Source organism: Pleurodeles waltl, chromosome 8 (assembly GCF_031143425.1).
Source record: "Pleurodeles waltl isolate 20211129_DDA chromosome 8, aPleWal1.hap1.20221129, whole genome shotgun sequence".
Taxonomy (NCBI): domain Eukaryota; kingdom Metazoa; phylum Chordata; class Amphibia; order Caudata; family Salamandridae; genus Pleurodeles; species Pleurodeles waltl.
In genome coordinates this window covers 25,713,373-25,731,957 of record NC_090447.1, presented here as the reverse complement: position 1 = coordinate 25,731,957, position 18,585 = coordinate 25,713,373, and the positions used below count along the sequence as shown (strand labels likewise).

The 18,585-nt window shown below is 48.4% G+C and overlaps 1 protein-coding gene across 1 annotated transcript in view; it reads left to right on the top strand.

Annotated features, from left to right (window-relative positions):
- LOC138249319 (transient receptor potential cation channel subfamily M member 2-like) overlaps positions 1-18,585 on the top strand; it is a 1,037,937-nt gene that overhangs the window by 149,432 nt on the left and 869,920 nt on the right. Inside the window, exon 5 of the mRNA XM_069203278.1 lies at positions 11,465-11,636. Within this exon, the coding sequence (XP_069059379.1) occupies positions 11,465-11,636 (172 nt within the window). The remainder of the gene's footprint in view (positions 1-11,464; positions 11,637-18,585) is intronic.

The window sequence follows — 18,585 nt, the reverse complement described above, 5'->3', positions numbered from 1 at the left end:
CAGTGTGCCAGTGAGAATTGGTAAATTTAGTCACTAGGCTGCAGTGACAAATTTAGAAAGCAGAGAGAGCATAAACACTGAGGTTCTGGTTAGCAGAGCCTCAGTGATACAGTTAGGCACCACACAGGGAACACATACAGGGCACATACTATGAGCACTGGGTTCCTGCCTAGCAGGATCCCAGTGACACAAGGGCTAAAACAACATACATACAGTGAAAATTGGGGGTAACATGCCAGGCAAGATGGTACTTTCCTACATATGGTACCTAGGTACCAGGGCATTGGGGTTCCAGGAGATCCATAGAGGCCGCAGCATTTCTTTTACCACCCATAGGGAGCTCAGTCAAACCAATACACAGGACTGCCACTGCGGCCTGCATGAAATAGTGCACACACTATTTCACAGCCATTTTCACCGCACTTAAGTAACTTATAAGTCACCTATATGTCTAACCTTCACTTGCTGAAGGTTAGGTGCAAAGTTACTAAGTGTGAGGGCACCATTGCACTAGCAAAGGTGCCCCCACATAGTTCAGGGCCATTTCCCCGGACTTTGTGAGTTTGGAGATGCCTTTACACGTGTGCACTACATATAGGTCAATTCCTATGTGTAGCTTCACAATGGTAACTCCGAACATGGCCATGTACATGTCTAAGGTCATGGAATTGTCCCCCCATTCCAAATGTGGTATTGGGGAGCCAATTCCATGCATCCTGGGGGCTCCACCATGGACCCCCAGAGCTGCCAAACCAGCTCTCTGAGGCTTGCAAAGCAGCTACAGCTGCTGCCACTTCACTGTTGGAAAGTACCATCTTGCCTGGCATGTTAACCCCATTTTCACTGTATGTATGTTTGTTTGTTTCTGCCCTTGTCTCACTGGGATCCTGCTAGGCAGGACCCCAGTGCTCATAGTGTATGCCCTGTATGTGTTCCCTGTGTGGTGCCTAACTGTATCACTGAGGCTAATGACTAATTTAACGAATTCTCATTGACACACTGGTACACCCATTTAATTCCCTTGTATATGGTACCTAGGTACCCAGGGTATTGGGGTTCCAGGAGATCCCTATGGGCTGCATCATTTCTTTCGCCACCTATAGGGAGCTCAGACAATTCTTACACAGGACTGCCACTGCACCCTGAGTGAAATAACGTCCACGTTATTTCACAGCCATTTTTCACTGCACATAAGTAACTTATAAGTCACCTGTATGTCTAACCCTCACTGTTTGAAGGTTAGGTGCCAAGTTACTTAGTGTGTGGGCACCCTGGCACTAGCCAAGGTGCCCCCACATTGTTCAGTGCAAATTACCCGGACTTTGTGAGTGCGGGGACACCATTACACGCATGCATTGCACATAGGTCACTACCTATGTGTAGCGTCACAATGGTAACTCCGAACATGGCCATGTAACATGTCTAAGATCATGATTCCCCTGAGTCTCTAGCACAGAACCCGGTTACTGCCAAAATGCCTTTCCGGGGTTTCCACTGCAGCTGCTGCTGCTGCCAACCCCTCAGACAGGACTCTGCCCTCCTGGGGTCTGGGCAGCCCAGTCCCAGGAAGGCAGAACAAAGGATTTCTTCTGAGAGAGGGTGAGTGAAATAATGTCCACGTTATTTCACAGCCATTTTTCACTGCACATAAGTAACTTATAAGTCACCTATATGTCTAATCCTCACTTAGTGAAGGTTGGGTGCCAAGTTACTTACTGTGTGTAGGCACCCTGGCACTAGCCAAGGTGCTCCCACATCGTTCAGGGCAAATTCCCCGGACTTTGTGAGTGTGGGGACACCATTACACGCGTGCACTATACATAGGTCACTACCTATGTATAGCGTCACAATGGTAACTCTGAACATGGCCATGTAACTTGTCTAAGGTCATGGAATTGTCACCCCAATACCATTCTGGTATTGGGGGGAAATTCCATGATCCCCCGGGTCTCTAGCACAGAACCTGAGTACTGCCAAACTGCCTTTCCGGGGTTTCCAGTGCAGCTGCTGCTGCTGCCAACCCCTCAGACAGGATTCTGCCCTCCTGGGGTCCAGGCATCCCTGGCCCAGGAAGACAGAACAAAGCATTTCCTCTGAGAGAGGGTGTTACACCCTCTCCCTTTGGAAATAGGTGTGAAGGGCTGGGGAGGAGTAGCCTCCCCCAGCCTCTGGAAATGCTTTGATGGGCACAGAAGGTGCCCATCTCTGCATAAGCCAGTCTACACCAGTTCAGGGATTCCCCAGTCCTGCTCTGGTGCGAAACTGGACAAAGGAAAGCGGAGTGACCACTCCCCTGACCAGTACTTCCCGGGGAGGTGCCCAGAGCTCCTCCAGTGTGTACCAGACCTCTGCCATCTTGGAAACAGAGGTGTTGGTGGCACACTGGACTGCTCTGAGTGGCCAGTGCCAGCAGGTGACGTCAGAGACCCCCTCTGATAGGCTCTTATCTTTCTTGGTAGCCAATCCTCCTTTCTTGGTAGCCAAACCTCCTTTTCTGGCTATTTAGGGTCTCTGCTTTGGGGAATTCTTCAGATAACGAATGCAAGAGCTCACCACAGTTCCTCTGTATCTCCCTCTTTGACTTCTATCAAGGATCGACCGCTGACTGCTCCAGGACGCCTGCAAAACCGCAACAAAGTAGCAAGACGACTTCCAGCAACATTGTAGCGCCTCATCCTGCCGGCTTTCTCGACTGTTTCCTGGTGGTGCATGCTCTGGGGGTAACCTGCCTTCACCCTGCACCAGAAGAAATCTCCTGTGGGTCGATGGAATCTTCCCCCTGCTAACGCAGGCACCAAAAGACTGCATTACTGGTCCTCTGGGTCCCCTCTCATCCTGACGAGCGTGGTCCCTGGAACACAGGAACTCTACCCAAGTGACTCCCAGTGGCCCTTCAGTCCAAGTTTGGTGGAGGTAAATCCCTGCCTCCCTACGCTAGACTGCAAACCTGTGTACTGCGTGATTTGCAGCTGCTCCGGCTTCAGTGTACTCTTTCAGGATTTCCTTTGTGCACAGCCTAGCCTGGGTCCCCAGCACTCCGTCCTGCAGTGCTCAACCCGCTGCGTTGGCCACCGACGTCGTGGGACCCTCTTTTGTAACTCTGCGTGGACTCCGGTTCACAAATCTTCCAAGTGCCTGTTCAGGTACTTCTGCGGGTGCTGCCTGCTTCTGTATGGGCTCTCTGAGTTGCTGAGCGCCCCCTCTGTCTCCTCCTCCAAGGGGCGACATCCTGGTCCTTCCTGGTCCTCAGCAGCACCCAAAAACCTCTACCGCGACCCTTGAGGCTAGCAAGGCTTGTTGGCGGTATTTCTGCGTGGGAATACTCCTGCAACCTTCATTGCGACGTGGGACATCTTCCATCCAAAGGAGAAGTTCCTAGTCCTCTTCGTTCTTGCAGAATTCCAAGCTTCTTGCATCCGGAGGCAGCTTCCTTGCACCTTCATCCGGGGTTTCCTGGGCTCCTGCCCCCCCTGGACACTGTTGCGACTATTGGACATGGTCCCCTTGCTTTGCAGGTCCTAAGGTCGAGCAATCCGTTTTCAGTGCACTGCTGGTGTTTGTGGTTCTTGCAGAATCCCCCTATCACGACTATTGTGCTCTTTTGGGGTAGTAGGTGTACTTTACTCCTACTTTTCAGGGTGTTGGGGTGGAGTATCTTGGACACCCTGACTGTTTTCTTACAGTCCCAGCGACCCTCTACAAGCTCCCATAGGTCTGGGGTCCATTCGTGATTCTCATTCCACTTTTGGAATATATGGTTTGTGTTGCCCCTAGACCTATGCTTGCCTATTGCAACCTATTGTAATTCTACACTGTTTGCATTACTTTTCTGACTCTTACTTACCTATTTATGGTTTGTGTACATATAACTTGTGTACATTACTTACCTTCTTACTGAGGGTACTCACTGAGATACTTGTGGCATATTGTCATAAAAATAGGTTACCTTTATTTTTAGTAGCTCTGTGTATTGTGTTTTCTTATGTTCTCTTCCAGGGGATCCTCATCAATAGTCATAAACATTGAATATTCCCGCCCTTGTGCGGGGACCCCAGAGCATATATATATAAAATACATACATATTATCATGTGTAAAACAGCAATGCAGGCTATAATCATAAATAGGCTAAAATGCTTTATTTCTATGCAATTTTTTTTTTTTTTTTTTTTTTATATTATAAAATCACAATAGATCATAAATATCTACCTAAGCCCCAAAAACTGGACTTAGGGAAGTAAACAGCAGTAAATATCAGAGAAAAATAGAAAAAAACACATTGAAAAACAATGAAGCATTCTTAGCCAATAGGCTGCATGCAGGTTAACACAGGAGAACCATAAAAACTTTGGCACCGTGCCTTTAAGACCCTGAGCACCTCCAGTATCCCACCATGCCTCAGGGGTGAAGGGAAGGTGACAGTTGGTTCACAGTTAGGTCAGTTCTTTTTTCCGGCTTCTTCTGAGAGGATCCTGGAGCATTGAGCTCTCAGTTTTTTTGAGTTTTCCTCAGAAAAATTCTTTAAAAAAGCGTTTTTTCACTTTTCACTCGACAAGTAACATCTTTGTCTGAGCTAGGAAGGTTTTTTCTGACAGAAAAATGCCATCTCTTTTTGTAAAATGTCCCTCTTGTGGGAAGAAGAAAGCCCAGTCAGACCCACACTCTCTGTGTATTGTCTGCCTGCCACAGAGTCACTGTCCTGACACCTGCAAGTATTGTAAGAACATGTCAAGGAGGACTCTCAAAGACAGAGAGAAGATCAGGCTACATGGGCTTCAGGAGAGGAAAAAGTCAACATCCTCTTCACTTCCCAGACCTACAGCAGAAGGAATGGCCCGATCGACGTCGACAGGTAGGATTGTACCTGTTTGTTCTCCATCGACGTCATCGGCACCACCGTCTCACCGGCATAGATCGACGTCGACGGCGACCAGACCGACGTCGAGGGACAAAACGTCAAAACATGGACACAGGGGTACATCTCCGTCGACGGCAGGCCGCCGTTCGACGTCGAGTCATCTCCGGCGCTCCCGTTCGCCGTTGAGAACGTCTCACCCCTTGGCGTCGAAGGACACGACACCAAAAACACCTCGACGGCATGAACATCCGCCGTCGACCACTCGCCACTCAACGTCGAGACACACGACGGCGAGTAGGTCCAGGTCCCGCGATAGGCGATCGGCGTCAAGACACTCGACGGCAGGACCTCCGACGTCAAGACCTTCGACGTCGAGAGCAGACCAGCCATCGCAACCTTCGACGTCGAGGATGCAATCGACGTCGACACAACCTTCAGCTGTGTCACAGGCAGTAGAGCCAGCGGACAAAGCTCCCTCACCGGTGGTCTCTATAAGGAGTGCATCATCCCATTCCAGAGCATCGGGGCATGTTTCTCCCATCACAGCATCCCCGGATTCACAATACTCGAGGATGTATTCTCCTACTGCCTCATTACCGAGAACGCCATCGCCTACAGCTAGAGCAGGACGGGCTCGTTCTGCTTCTCGTCAGCCGACCACAAGACCTGCACACTCTGCTACAGCCTCTCGGAGCAGGTCCCGTTCCCGAAGGAGAACCAGGTCACGAACACCACGCAGAAGATCACCTTCTTGGTCTTCTTCAGGATCGTCTGTGGGGCGCTACTCCCCCACACTCACAGATTCTCCACCTGCTAGGATTTCCCCGGTGGATGATATCACCACTTTTAATGTGGTTCTTCTAAGGGGAGCGCAGAAGCTAAATATTGAGGTACCGGAGCCGGCCACCTCATCCTCAGTTATCTTTGAGACCCTACAACACAGATCAGTCTCGAGAAAACTGCTGCCACTAGTACCGGGTTTGCTGCAACCGACTATGGACACTTTTCTGTCTCCAACCACTCTCAAGTCTGCCCCGGCTAGGATTCAAAAGAAATACAAAGCTCCGGAACAAGATCCTTTATTCCTGCGGAAGGATCCGCCACCGGACTCTGTGATCTTAGCCGCAGCTAGAAAAACACACTCTGTGGCATCATCTTCCACAGTCCCCCCGGATAAGGAGAGCAGACACCTAGACTCTCTGGGGAGAAAGATGTGCGGTACGGCGGCATCTGCTATGAAGGTCTCCAGCGCCTCAGCACTTCTGGGCAGATATGACCGCTCTCTGTGGGACTCACTCCACAGATTTACAGAAAAGTTGCCCAGGGAAGATAGACAGGACTTCCAGGAAATCTTGCAGGAAGGGGGCCTAGTATCTAACCAGGTCATCAGCGCGGCGGCGGACGGGGCGGATTTGGCTGCGCATGGGTATGCGCACGGAATCTGCGCTAGGAGGTCTTCCTGGCTACGGCTCACGGGTCTGAAACAGGAAGCACAGCAGCGCATTTTGAACCTCCCATTCAGCGGGAGTTCGTTGTTCGGTACCCACGCGGATGAAGAGATGGCCCGAATGAAAACGGAAGTCGACACGATGAGGGCAGTGGGCCTGGAACGTAAAAAAGACTTCAGGCGGAGGTACAGGCCGTATGACAGACGACCATTCCAGCAGAGGGTTCAAACCCCTCACTGGTCTCAAAGGCCACAACAACGACAGGGACGTCCCCTGTTTCAGGCACGTAGACCCACAAGAGACAGAGGGTCAAGTAGACCTCAACAGTCTACAGCAAAGACACCATCAAAGCAATGAGGCATTGCTTCCCTCAACACTGTGCACCACTCCGGTGGGGGGAAGTGTTACGCATCATCTTCGCGAGTGGCACTCAATCACAAAAGACAAATGGGTGCTCAATATTGTCGAACATGGCTATTCTCTCCTTTTCAAAAAACCTCCTCCACACTTGCCGCCAGCAAGGTGTTTTCCTTCTCATCTCAGCCTGCTACGCAAGGAAGTTCTCGCACTCCTACAAAAGAAAGCTGTAGAAAAGGTTCCTCCGGCACAAAAAGGAAAAGGGGTGTACTCCCGTTACTTTCTGGTGGCGAAAAAAGGTCAACAGGGCCTCTTCAGACCAATTCTGGACTTACGGCTCCTGAACAAGTACATAAGAAAACAAAAGTTCAGGATGCTAGCCCTTCACCAGATTGTCCCGCAACTGCATCAGGGAGACTGGATGTGCTCCATCGACCTACAGGATGCATATTTTCACATCCCAATAGCAACCAAACATCGGAAATTTTTACGTTTCCAGATAGCGTCACAGCACTACCAATTCAGAGTCCTTCCATTCGGCCTGAAGTCTGCACCCCGAGTCTTTTCAAAATGTGTAGGAGTGGTAGCGGCACACCTTCGAAGACAAAAAATATTCGTCTACCCCTACCTGGACGACTGGCTAGTGAAGGCCTCATCTCCGGATCAGGCGAGAAAACATCGAGATATCGTTCTAAGAACTTTCGAGTCTCTAGGTCTTCAAATCAACCACGACAAGTCAACCTTGATTCCAACACAAAACCTCCACTACCTGGGAGCGATACTAAACACAGAGCTCCAAAGAGTGTATCCTTCGGAGGAACGATTTTTATCAATCCACAGGAAGTGTCAACATCTATTAACAGCCGATGCACCTACAGCTCGTCAGGTGACATCGCTTCTGGGCTCCATGGCTTCATGCATCTTCATTGTCCCGAATGCCAGGCTGCGCATGAGGCCCCTTCAGGAGGCATTAGAGAACAATTGGAGCCAAAAGACTGGTCACTGGGAGGACAGAGTTCGACTACCAGCAGTGGCTTTTCAATCACTACAATGGTGGATGCACAGACCTCACCTGTCGATAGGTTCTCCGTTTCACCAGACAATTCCAGTCGACACTCTGGTAACGGATGCGTCTCTTCAGGGTTGGGGTGCTCATCTGGGTTCCTTCCAAGCTCAGGGTCTGTGGTCCGACAAGGAAAAGAACTATCACATAAATCTACTGGAACTCAGAGCAGTCCATCTGGCTCTCAAATCTTTCTCTCCATTGGTTCAGGGGAAATCTATCCTAATTCAGACAGACAATACAACCACAATGTATTACCTGAACAAACAGGGGGGAACAAGATCACTACCTCTGTCTCGAGAATCCCAAACGATATGGCATTGGCTCCTGGCCAGGGGAATGTCTATCACAGCGGTACACCTGCCAGGTCAGCAAAACGTAGAGGCAGATTTCCTGAGCAGACATCTGGAAGACGCGCACGACTGGGTGCTACACGACGAAGTCGTCGAGGACATCTTCGGTCAATGGGGTCGACCTCAGTTGGATCTCTTTGCAGACGAAACAAACAAGAAATGCCCAGACTTCGCGTCCAGGTTCTGCCGTCCGGGATCTCAAGGGAATGCCCTGTTGATCAACTGGTCAGGGACATTTCTCTACGCCTTTCCACCGATTCCCCTCATACCGGCAGTAATCAACAAATTTTACAACTCCAGAACCAGAATGATTCTGATAGCGCCACAATGGCCCCGCCAATTCTGGTACACGGACCTACTCAACTTATCGGAAAGACCTCACAGGAGGTTGCCGTACAGACCGGATCTCCTGAGCAGAATGGAAGGCAGAATCCTACATCCCAACCTTCCCTCTCTGAGCTTGACAGCATGGCTCCTGAATTCCTACAGTATGGGCACCTAGGGCTCTCACAGGAGTGCATGAGCATCTTGAAAGAGTCAAAACGACCTTCCACGCGGCGTTCTTACGCTTTTAAGTGGAAGAGATTTTACATCTGGTGCTCTCAACAAGGTATAAATCCCATACGAGCTCAGGAGGACGTCATACTATCCTATTTACTTCATCTGGCGAAGTCTGGTCTGCAGGTATCTTCTATTAAGGTTCATTTGTCTGCAATTACAGCGTATCGTAAGTCGCCTTCTCAGGAATCCTTCTTTACGATACCTGTAGTCAAGGATTTTTTAGAAGGCTTGAAAAAGGTTTTTCCTCCCATTCGGAGACCTTCTCCTCCATGGGAACTGAATGTAGTCCTGTCAAAACTTATGGGCCCTCCTTTTGAACCTATCCACAAGGCCTCTTTACAGCACCTTACGTGGAAGACGGCTTTTTTGGTGGCCATTACTTCAGCGAGGAGGGTCAGCGAAATTCAGGCTCTGTCTTGCAGAGAACCGTACACGTTTTTTCACGATAATAGAGTGGTTCTGCGAACTCACCCATCTTTCCTTCCGAAGGTGGTGTCAGAATTCCATATCAATCAGACTATATCTTTACCGACTTTCTTTCCCAATCCGGAGACTCCGGCTGAGAAAGCATTGCATTCTTTAGACTTAAAAAGAGTGCTGAAATTCTATTTGGACAAAACAAAACCGATTAGACATTCTAACCATTTGTTTCTGAATTATGGTCATTTAAGAACAGGAGAGGCAGCGTCTAAACGAACTATATCAAGATGGATTGTGTCTTGTATTGTTAACACTTACCAACTGGCTAATAAGCAATTACTGGCTAGGCCAAAAGCGCATTCCACAAGGGGAAAAGCGGCTACTGCTGCCCTCCTTAACAATGTACCAATTTCCGAGATTTGTAAGGCTGCTACATGGAAGTCTGTGCATACCTTTACTAAGCATTACTGTTTAGACTCGGATGCAAGAGCGGATGCCCAGGTGGGGCAGGCCTCTCTTAGAAATCTATTTGCATGAATATGTATTCTTTCCTGCACTTCTTTCGGACAGTCCGCAGAGTTTAGGGATGGGCTTGCTAATCTATTCAATGTTTATGACTATTGATGAGGATCCCCTGGAAGAGAAGGATTAGTTACTTACCTGTAAATCCTAGTTCTCTTCCAGGGGTATCCTCATCAAAGTCATAAACAACCCACCCTCCTCCCCGGACTTAAGTTTCCTAGAAGTGCAGGACAGATTATCTTTCTGATCAGTTACACAGATTGTCACCGTAAAAAAGTACTGACCTAACTGTGAACCAACTGTCACCTTCCCTTCACCCCTGAGGCATGGTGGGATACTGGAGGTGCTCAGGGTCTTAAAGGCACGGTGCCAAAGTTTTTATGGTTCTCCTGTGTTAACCTGCATGCAGCCTATTGGCTAAGAATGCTTCATTGTTTTTCAATGTGGTTTTTTCTATTTTTCTCTGATATTTACTGCTGTTTACTTCCCTAAGTCCAGTTTTTGGGGCTTAGGTAGATATTTATGATCTATTGTGATTTTATAATATAAAAAAAAAAAAAAACTTGCATAGAAATAAAGCATTTTAGCCTATTTATGATTATAGCCTGCATTGCTGTTTTACACATGATAATATGTATGTATTTTATATATATATGCTCCGGGGTCCCCGCACAAGGGCGGGAATATTCAATGTTTATGACTTTGATGAGGATACCCCTGGAAGAGAACTAGGATTTACAGGTAAGTAACTAATCCATATTGTGCATATGATATAAGTGGTATAGTAGGAGCTTTGCATGTCTCCTAGTTCAGCCTAAGCTGCTTTGCCATAGCTACCTTCTATCAGCCTAAGCTGCTAGAAACACCTCTGTTGTACTAATAAGGGATAACTGGACCTGGCACAAGGTGTAAGTATCTTTGGTGCCCACTACAAGCCAGGCCAGACCCCTACACCATATACTAGGGACTTATAAGGGAGGTCCAGTATGCCAATTGAAATTGGTAAATGTAGTCACTGGCCTACAGTGACAAATGTAAAAGCAGAGAGAGCATAGTCACTGAGGTTCTGGTTAGCAGAGCATCAGTGATACAGTTAGGCACCACACAGGCATACACATAAGGCCACAAATTATGAGCACTGGGGTCCTGGCTAGCAGGATCCCAGTGAGACTGGCAAAACACACTGACATATAGGTTTTTATCAATGAGCACTGGGTTCTTGGCTAGCAGGAACCCAGTGACACCGTAAAAACATACTGACACACACTCACAAACAGGCCAAAAGTGGGGTTAACCATCCTAGAAAGAGGCTACTTTCCTACAGTGTGGGTTTATTGTGCTGAGAAGTTTGATACCAGCTTCCCAGTCTTCATTGGAACCATCATGGAGCTATGGAGTTCGTAGTGAAACATTCAGAGCTCATGTGCTCAATATGGCCACAATGCACTTAAAATGTTTAAGAGTGGACGTAGACGATAGGGGCATTTTGCTCATGCAGGTATGCCCTCACCTGTGGTATAGTGCACCCTGCCTTAGGGCTGTAAGGGCTGCTAGAGGTGTGACCTAGTAATGCCACAGGCAGTGGGTTGTGGGCATGGCAGCCTGAGGGGAATGCCATGTCGACTTTACCTTTTTCTCCCCACCAACACACACAATCTGCAATGTCAGGTCTGATGATTCCTAGCTGGGCATTCAGGTTGGTGCAATGATTCTGAAGTAAGCACTTGGCTAAGAGTGGTGATTTTAAAGTAGTTGCACCTCGACAATTACACATATGTAGATCTGTGACTATTATGTGTTTGAACTCTTAAAAGTCATGGCTGTGCTATATTCATTTTGTTGCTGTTTTGCCCCTCTTCCTGTGATCATTTATAGACGATGGAGCCTGTGGAATACACATTGGATGAAGAGAACCAGGGCTCCCTGTTTTGCCTGGACACCAATCACTCACACTTCATTCTAGTGGATGATGGTACTCATGGGAACCATGGTGTGGAGATCCCATTGAGGTTGAACCTGGAGAAGTTCCTCTCTGAGCAAAATGTGGCGAAAAGAGGTATGGTCGCTACTGCTGAGCAATATAAGCATTTCGAGATAGTTATTCATGTAGTAAGGGAGGAGTCTAGCTGAAAGCAACAAAAGGTTATAATGTAATTACACACAAAAATCAAATGTCTCTAGAAGTTGTTTGTGTACAAGCCATTGTCAATTCCTGGACTTTTAACTCTAATGAAAGCCAGTGAGCAGGCCAGTATGTCTGGCTTTAGAAAAATATTGGTGAAATATCAATGTATCAAAGGGTCAACAGGAAGTGTGTCCGTCTATGTTTTATTATATGGGCATACTGACATACATTTGAAGTAGTAACTATGTTGAAAGAGTGAAATCCTTTTTGTGGGGCTTTGTTGCGGCCCACTTCAGCCATTGCTCTGTTGAGTTGTCACTCACATTCTGAATCAACCCACTTCACCGTATATATATGGACTGGCCAGTGTATCAGCCTCTTTCACTCATTGTTTCTGCTGCCAATGTCATTCACGTTTACACCAGTCGATAAGGAGCCATTCAACATGTGTTTTGTCAGGCAATGTGAGTGACATAAGTTTTCATGTTCATATCTGTGAAGGGAGCGAGAGACAAGTCTTAGCACGTTACTGTTAGAGTTTGACATACAGCAACTTCATCAGCCCATCATGAAGCTGTTGCAGCATATGGACTATAGATTAATTTGTCACTGAACAGTGCTTAATTAGAGCTGGTGGTTTAGGGTGGGGCCCACCAACACCTATTTATCCTAATCATGCTTGACCCAAAGCAGGAGAGAGAAAACTTAAAATATGACAAGAAAGAGAAAGACTTACCTGATTTTGGTTTGTGTGTATATTTTGTGTATTTTACTTACCTCCTAAGGGAGTATATCCTCTGAGATATTTTTGGCATATTGTCACTAAAATAAAGTACCGTTATTTTTAGTAACTCTGAGTATTGTGTTACTTATGATATAGTGCTATATGATATAAGTGGTATAGTAGGAGCTTTGCATGTCACCTAGTTCAGCCTAAGCTGCTCTGCTATAGCTACCTCTATCAGCCTAAGCTGCTAGAACACTACTAATCTACTGATAAGGGATAACTGGACCTGGCACAAGGTGTAAGTACCATCAGTTCTCTTCCAGGGGATCCTCATCAATAGTCATAAACATTGAATATTCCCACCCTTGTGCGGGGACCCCGGAGCATATATAAAATACACATATATAAAGTATGAAATATGCACGAAAAATATATATAGCATTTTTAGTAGACAAATTTTCATACTAAACTCATATATACATGTGTAAAACAGCAATGCAGGCTATAATCATAAACAGGCTAAAATGCTTTATTTCTATGGAGTTTTTTTTTTTTTTTTTAAATCTTTACAAAATTACAATAAGAGAAAAAATATCTACCAAAGCCCCAAAACTGGGCCTAGGGAAATAAGCAGTAGTAATCATCAGAGAAAAAAGAGAAAAAACTACATTGAAAAACAATGGAGCATTCTTAGCCAATAGGCTGCATGCAGGTTAACACAGGAGAACCATAAAAACTTTGGCACCGTGCCTTTAAGACCGTGAGCACCTCCAGTATCCCACCATGCCTCAGGGGTGAAGGAGAGGTGACAGTTGGTTCACAGTTAGGTCAGTTCTTTTTTCCGGCTTCTTCTGAGAGGATCCTGGAGCATTGAGCTCTCAGTTTTTCTGAGTTTTTCTCAGAAAAATACTTCAGAACAGCGTTTTTTCCATCTTTACTCGACATCTAACATCATTGTCTGAGTCTGGAAGTCTTTTCCTGACTGAAAAATGCCTTCACTTTTTGTGAAATGCCCTTCCTTCGGGAAGAAGAAGGCCCAGTCAGATCCACACACTCTCTGCATTGTGTGCCTGCCTCAGAGTCACTGCCCTGACACTTGCAAACACTGCAAGAACATGTCAAAGAGGACTCTGAAGGACAGGGAGAAGATCAGGCTTCATGGGCTTCACGAGAAGCAGAAAACATCATCCTCTTCGCTTCCCAGGCAGCCAACAAGCCATTCTCAGGAGAGACAGGCTAGATCGATGTCAGCAGGTAGGAAGATACCTGTTTGTTCCCCGTCGACGTCGTCGCTGCCACCATCTCACCGCCAGAGATCGCCGTCGACGGCGACCCGACCGACGTCGAAGGATACGGCGTCGAGAGAACATGGCCACCGCAGGGGCAGATCTCCGTCGACGGCAACCCGCCGATCGACGTCGAGCCATCACCGGCGTGCCCATTCGCCACCGAAGGCCTCGCACCCCTCGACGTCAAGGAAGGCGATGTCGAAATCGCATCAGCGGCGAGAACGAGGACATCCGCCGTCGGCGGCCCACCGCTCGACGGCGAGGAACACGACGGTGAGCAGGTCGCGGTCCAGAGATCGCCGTTCAGCGACGAGGCACTCAACATCGAGACACTCAACGTCGAGACAGGAACAACCGGCGGCGCTCCCCTCGACGTCATTACAACTGTCGACGTCGACGCAGGTTTTACCTGTCTTGCAGGGGGCAGAGCATCGGCTTCCGCCAGCAGATAAGACCACTCCATCTCCGGTGGTCTCCATAAGAAGTGGATCATCTCGGTCGAGAGCTGCATCGTCGGGCATGTTTCGCCCATCAATTTATCACCGAGGTGGTTGGAGAGCCTTAATAGACCAACGGCCTCCCCTGACTCGCAGTATTCGAGGATGTACTCTCCTACTGCCTCTCTCCCGAGAACACCGTCACCGACTGCGCGGGCAGAACGGGCTCGTTCTGCCTCTCACCAGCCGACCACGAGGCCTGGGCGCTCTGCTACAGCATCTCGCAGCAGGTCACGCTCCTAGAGACGATCTAGGTCACGATCAAGACACAGAAGGTCGCCCTCTTGGTCATCTTCCTGGTCATCCATCAGACGATACTCCCCCACCTTAACGGATTCTCCACCAGCTAGGGTTTCACCGGTGGACGACATCACTACCTTTAATGAGGTGCTTATCAGGGGAGCACAGAAGCTAAACATAGAGGTTCCAGAACCATCAACCTCCTCATCCGTCATTTTTGAGACTCTGCAGCATAGAGCGATTTCGAAAAAGCTGCTGCCGCTAGTGCCTGGTCTGTTGCAACCAACCATGGACACCTTTTTATCGCCAGCCACCCTCAAATCAGCTCCTGCTAGGATCTTGAAAAAATATAAAGCGTCTGAACAAGATCCTTTATTTCTCAGGACGGATCCGCCGCCGGACTCAGTCATATTGGCCGCAGCCCGAAAAACTCACTCAGTAGCATCATCCTCCACAGTTCCACCGGACAAGGAGAGCAGACATCTAGACTCTCTGGGGAGAAAAATGTGCGGCATGGCGGCTTCTATGATGAAGGTCTCCAGCGCTTCTGCACTCCTAGGCAGATATGACCGTTCACTGTGGGACTCTCTGAACAGGTTCGCAGACAAATTACCTAGGGAGGACAGGCAGGACTTCCAGGAGATCCTTCAAGAGGGATGTCTGGTCTCCAACCAGGTCATCAGCGCAGCGGCAGATGGGGCAGACTTAGCTGCTCATGGATACGCACATGGGGTTTGTGCAAGAAGGTCTTCCTGGTTGAGACTGACTGGATTGAAACAGGAACTACAACACTGTATCTTAAATCTTTCGTTCAACGGGAACTCGCTGTTTGGTACCCATACGGACGAAGAGATGGCGCGCATGAAGACAGAAGTGGACACCATGAGGGCAGTAGGCCTGGAGAGGAAAAAGGACTTCAGGCGAAGGTATAGGCCTTATGACAGGCGCCCTTTCCAGCAGAGGGTTCAAACCCCTCATTGGTCCTGGAGGCCACAGCAGAGGCAAGGACGCCCACTTTTTCAGTCTCGTAAGGCCACGAGAGAACGAAGGTCAAGTAGACCACAGCAGTCCACACCCAAAGCGCCAGCCAAACAATGAGAACTCGCTTCCCTTAACACTGTGCACCACTCCGGTGGGGGGAAGTATCACAGACTTTATTCACGAGTGGCGTGGTATGACAAAAGACAAATGGGTGCTCAACATTGTAGAGAATGGGTACTCTCTTCTTTTTCGGCAACCTCCACCGCACTTGCCACCAACCAAATGCAACCCGTCTTACGTCAGCCTATTGCGCAAAGAGGCTCACGCCCTTTTACGAAAGAAAGCAATAGAAAAAGTTCCAGTCGCGCACAGAGGGAAGGGGGTATACTCCTGTTATTTTCTGGTAGCGAAAAAAGGCCGAGAAGGTGTTTTCAGGCCGATTCTGGACTTACGACTACTGAACAAGTACATAAAAAAGCAAAGGTTCAGGATGCTGGCCCTTCACCAGATTTTCCCTCAGCTACATCAAGGGGACTGGATGTGCTCCATCGACCTGCAGGATGCGTACTTTCACATCCCGATCGTTCCCAAGCATCGGAAATTCCTGCGCTTCCAGATAGCCTCACAGCATTATCAGTTCAAGGTGCTACCATTCGGCCTGAAATCTGCCCCTCGCGTTTTCTCAAAATGCGTAGCAGTGGTAGCGGCACATCTACGGAAGCAAAAAATCTTCATTTATCCATACCTAGACGACTGGCTACTGAAAGCCTCCTCTCCGGAACAGGCGAAAAGCCATCGGGACATTGTGCTGAAGGTTTTCAGGTCTCTAGCTCTACAAGTGAACTACCAAAAGTCCACCTTGATTCCAACGCAGAATCTCCACTACCTGGGAGCAATACTAGATACAGAGCTCGAAAGAGTGTATCCTTCGGAGGAACGACTATTATCGATAAAGAAAAAGTGTCAAGACCTGTTGAAGACCGACGCACCTACGGCCCGTCAGGTGACATCTCTACTGGGCTCCATGGCCTTGTGCATTTTCATAGTCCCGAATGCCAGGCTACATATGAGGCCTCTCCAAGAGTCGTTGGAAAACAACTGGAACCAAAGGACAGGCCGCTGGGAGGACAGAGTGCGGATGCCGATAACAGCACGACAGTCATTGCAATGGTGGATGCACAGACCTCACCTGTCAGTAGGAGCTCCGTTTCACCAGGTAATTCCATCCGACACTCTGGTAACGGATGCGTCTCTTCAGGGATGGGGGGCTCATCTAGGTCCCCTTCAAGCTCAGGTCCTGTGGTCCGACAACAAAAGGAAGTACCACATCAATCTGCTGGAGCTCAGAGCGGTCCATCTGGCTCTCAAGTCTTTTGCTCCATCGATTCAGGGGAAATCTCTTCTAATACAAACGGACAATACGACCACAATGTATTATTTGAACAGACAAGGGGGAACGAGATCCCTACCCCTATCTCGGGAGTCTCAAACAATCTGGCATTGGCTCCTGGCGAGAGGAATGTCTCTTACAGCGGTTCACCTACCAGGTCAACAAAACGTGGAAGCAGATTTCCTGAGCAGACACCTCGAGGACGCCCACGATTGGGTCCTGCACGACAAAGTCGTCGAAGACATCTTCGCTCAATGGGGTTGGCCTCAATTGGATCTCTTCGCAGACGAGGTAAACAGGAAATGCCCAGACTTCGCGTCCATGTTCTACCGTCCGGGATCTCGAGGGAATGCCCTGTTGATCGACTGGTCAGGGATATTTCTCTACGCTTTTCCACCGATCCCCCTCATACCGGCAGTGATGAACAAACTTTACAGATCCAGCACCAGAATGATTCTCATAGCTCCGCAATGCCCCGTCAGTTCTGGTACACAGATCTCCTCAACCTATCGGAACAACCTCACAGGAGGCTGCCGTGCAGGCCGGATCTTCTTTGCAGGATGGAGGGCAGGGTACTTCACCCCAACCTACCCTCTCTGAGCTTGACAGCATGGCTCCTGAATTCCTGCAGTATGGGCACCTAGGGCTCTCGCAGGAGTGCATGAACATTTTGAAGGAGTCCAGACGACCTTCCATGCGGCGTTCTTACGCGTTCAAGTGGAAGAGGTTCTACATATGGTGCTGTCAGCAAGGTCAGAATCCCATACGGGCTCAGGAGGAGGTCATACTGTCTTACTTACTCCATTTGGCAAAATCCGGTCTGCAGGTATCATCTATTAAGGTACATTTATCTGCCATTACAGCCTATCGTAAGTCACCTTCTCAGGAATCCTTCTTTACGAAACCAGTAGTCAAGGATTTCTTAGAAGGTTTGAAAAAAAGTTTTTCCACCCATTCGGAAACCCTCCCCTCCATGGGAGCTGAACATAGTACTATCAAAACTTATGGGGCCTCCTTTCGAACCTATACACAAAACCTCTTTGCAACACTGTGAGAAGGTAGCCTCTTTCTAGCCTTGTTACCCCCACTTTTGGCCTGTTTGTGAGTGTATGTCAGGGTGTTTGTCACTGTTTTCACTGTCTCACTGGGATCCTGATAGCCAGGCCTCAGTGCTCATAGTGAAAACACTATGTTTTCAGTATGGTTGTTATGTGTCACTGGGATCCTGCTAGTCAGGACCCCAGTGCTCATAGGTTTGTGGCCTATATGTATGTGTCACTGGGACCCTGTCACACAGGGCCCCAGTGCTCATAGGTGTGCATGTATATGTTCCCTGTGTGGTGCCTAACTGTCTCACTGAGGCTCTGCTAACCAGAACCTCAGTGGTTATGCTCTCTCATTACTTTCAAATTGTCACTAACAGGCTAGTGACCAATTTTACCAATTTACATTGGCTTACTGGAACACCCTTATAATTCCCTAGTATATGGTACTGAGGTACCCAGGGTATTGGGGTTCCAGGAGATCCCTATGGGCTGCAGCATTTCTTTTGCCACCCATAGGGAGCTCTGACAATTCTTACACAGGCCTGCCACAGCAGCCTGAGTGAAATAACGTCCACGTTATTTCACAGCCATTTTACACTGCACTTAAGTAACTTATAAGTCACCTATATGTCTAACCTTTACCTGGTAAAGGTTAGGTGCAAAGTTACTTAGTGTGAGGGCACCCTGGCACTAGCCAAGGTGCCCCCACA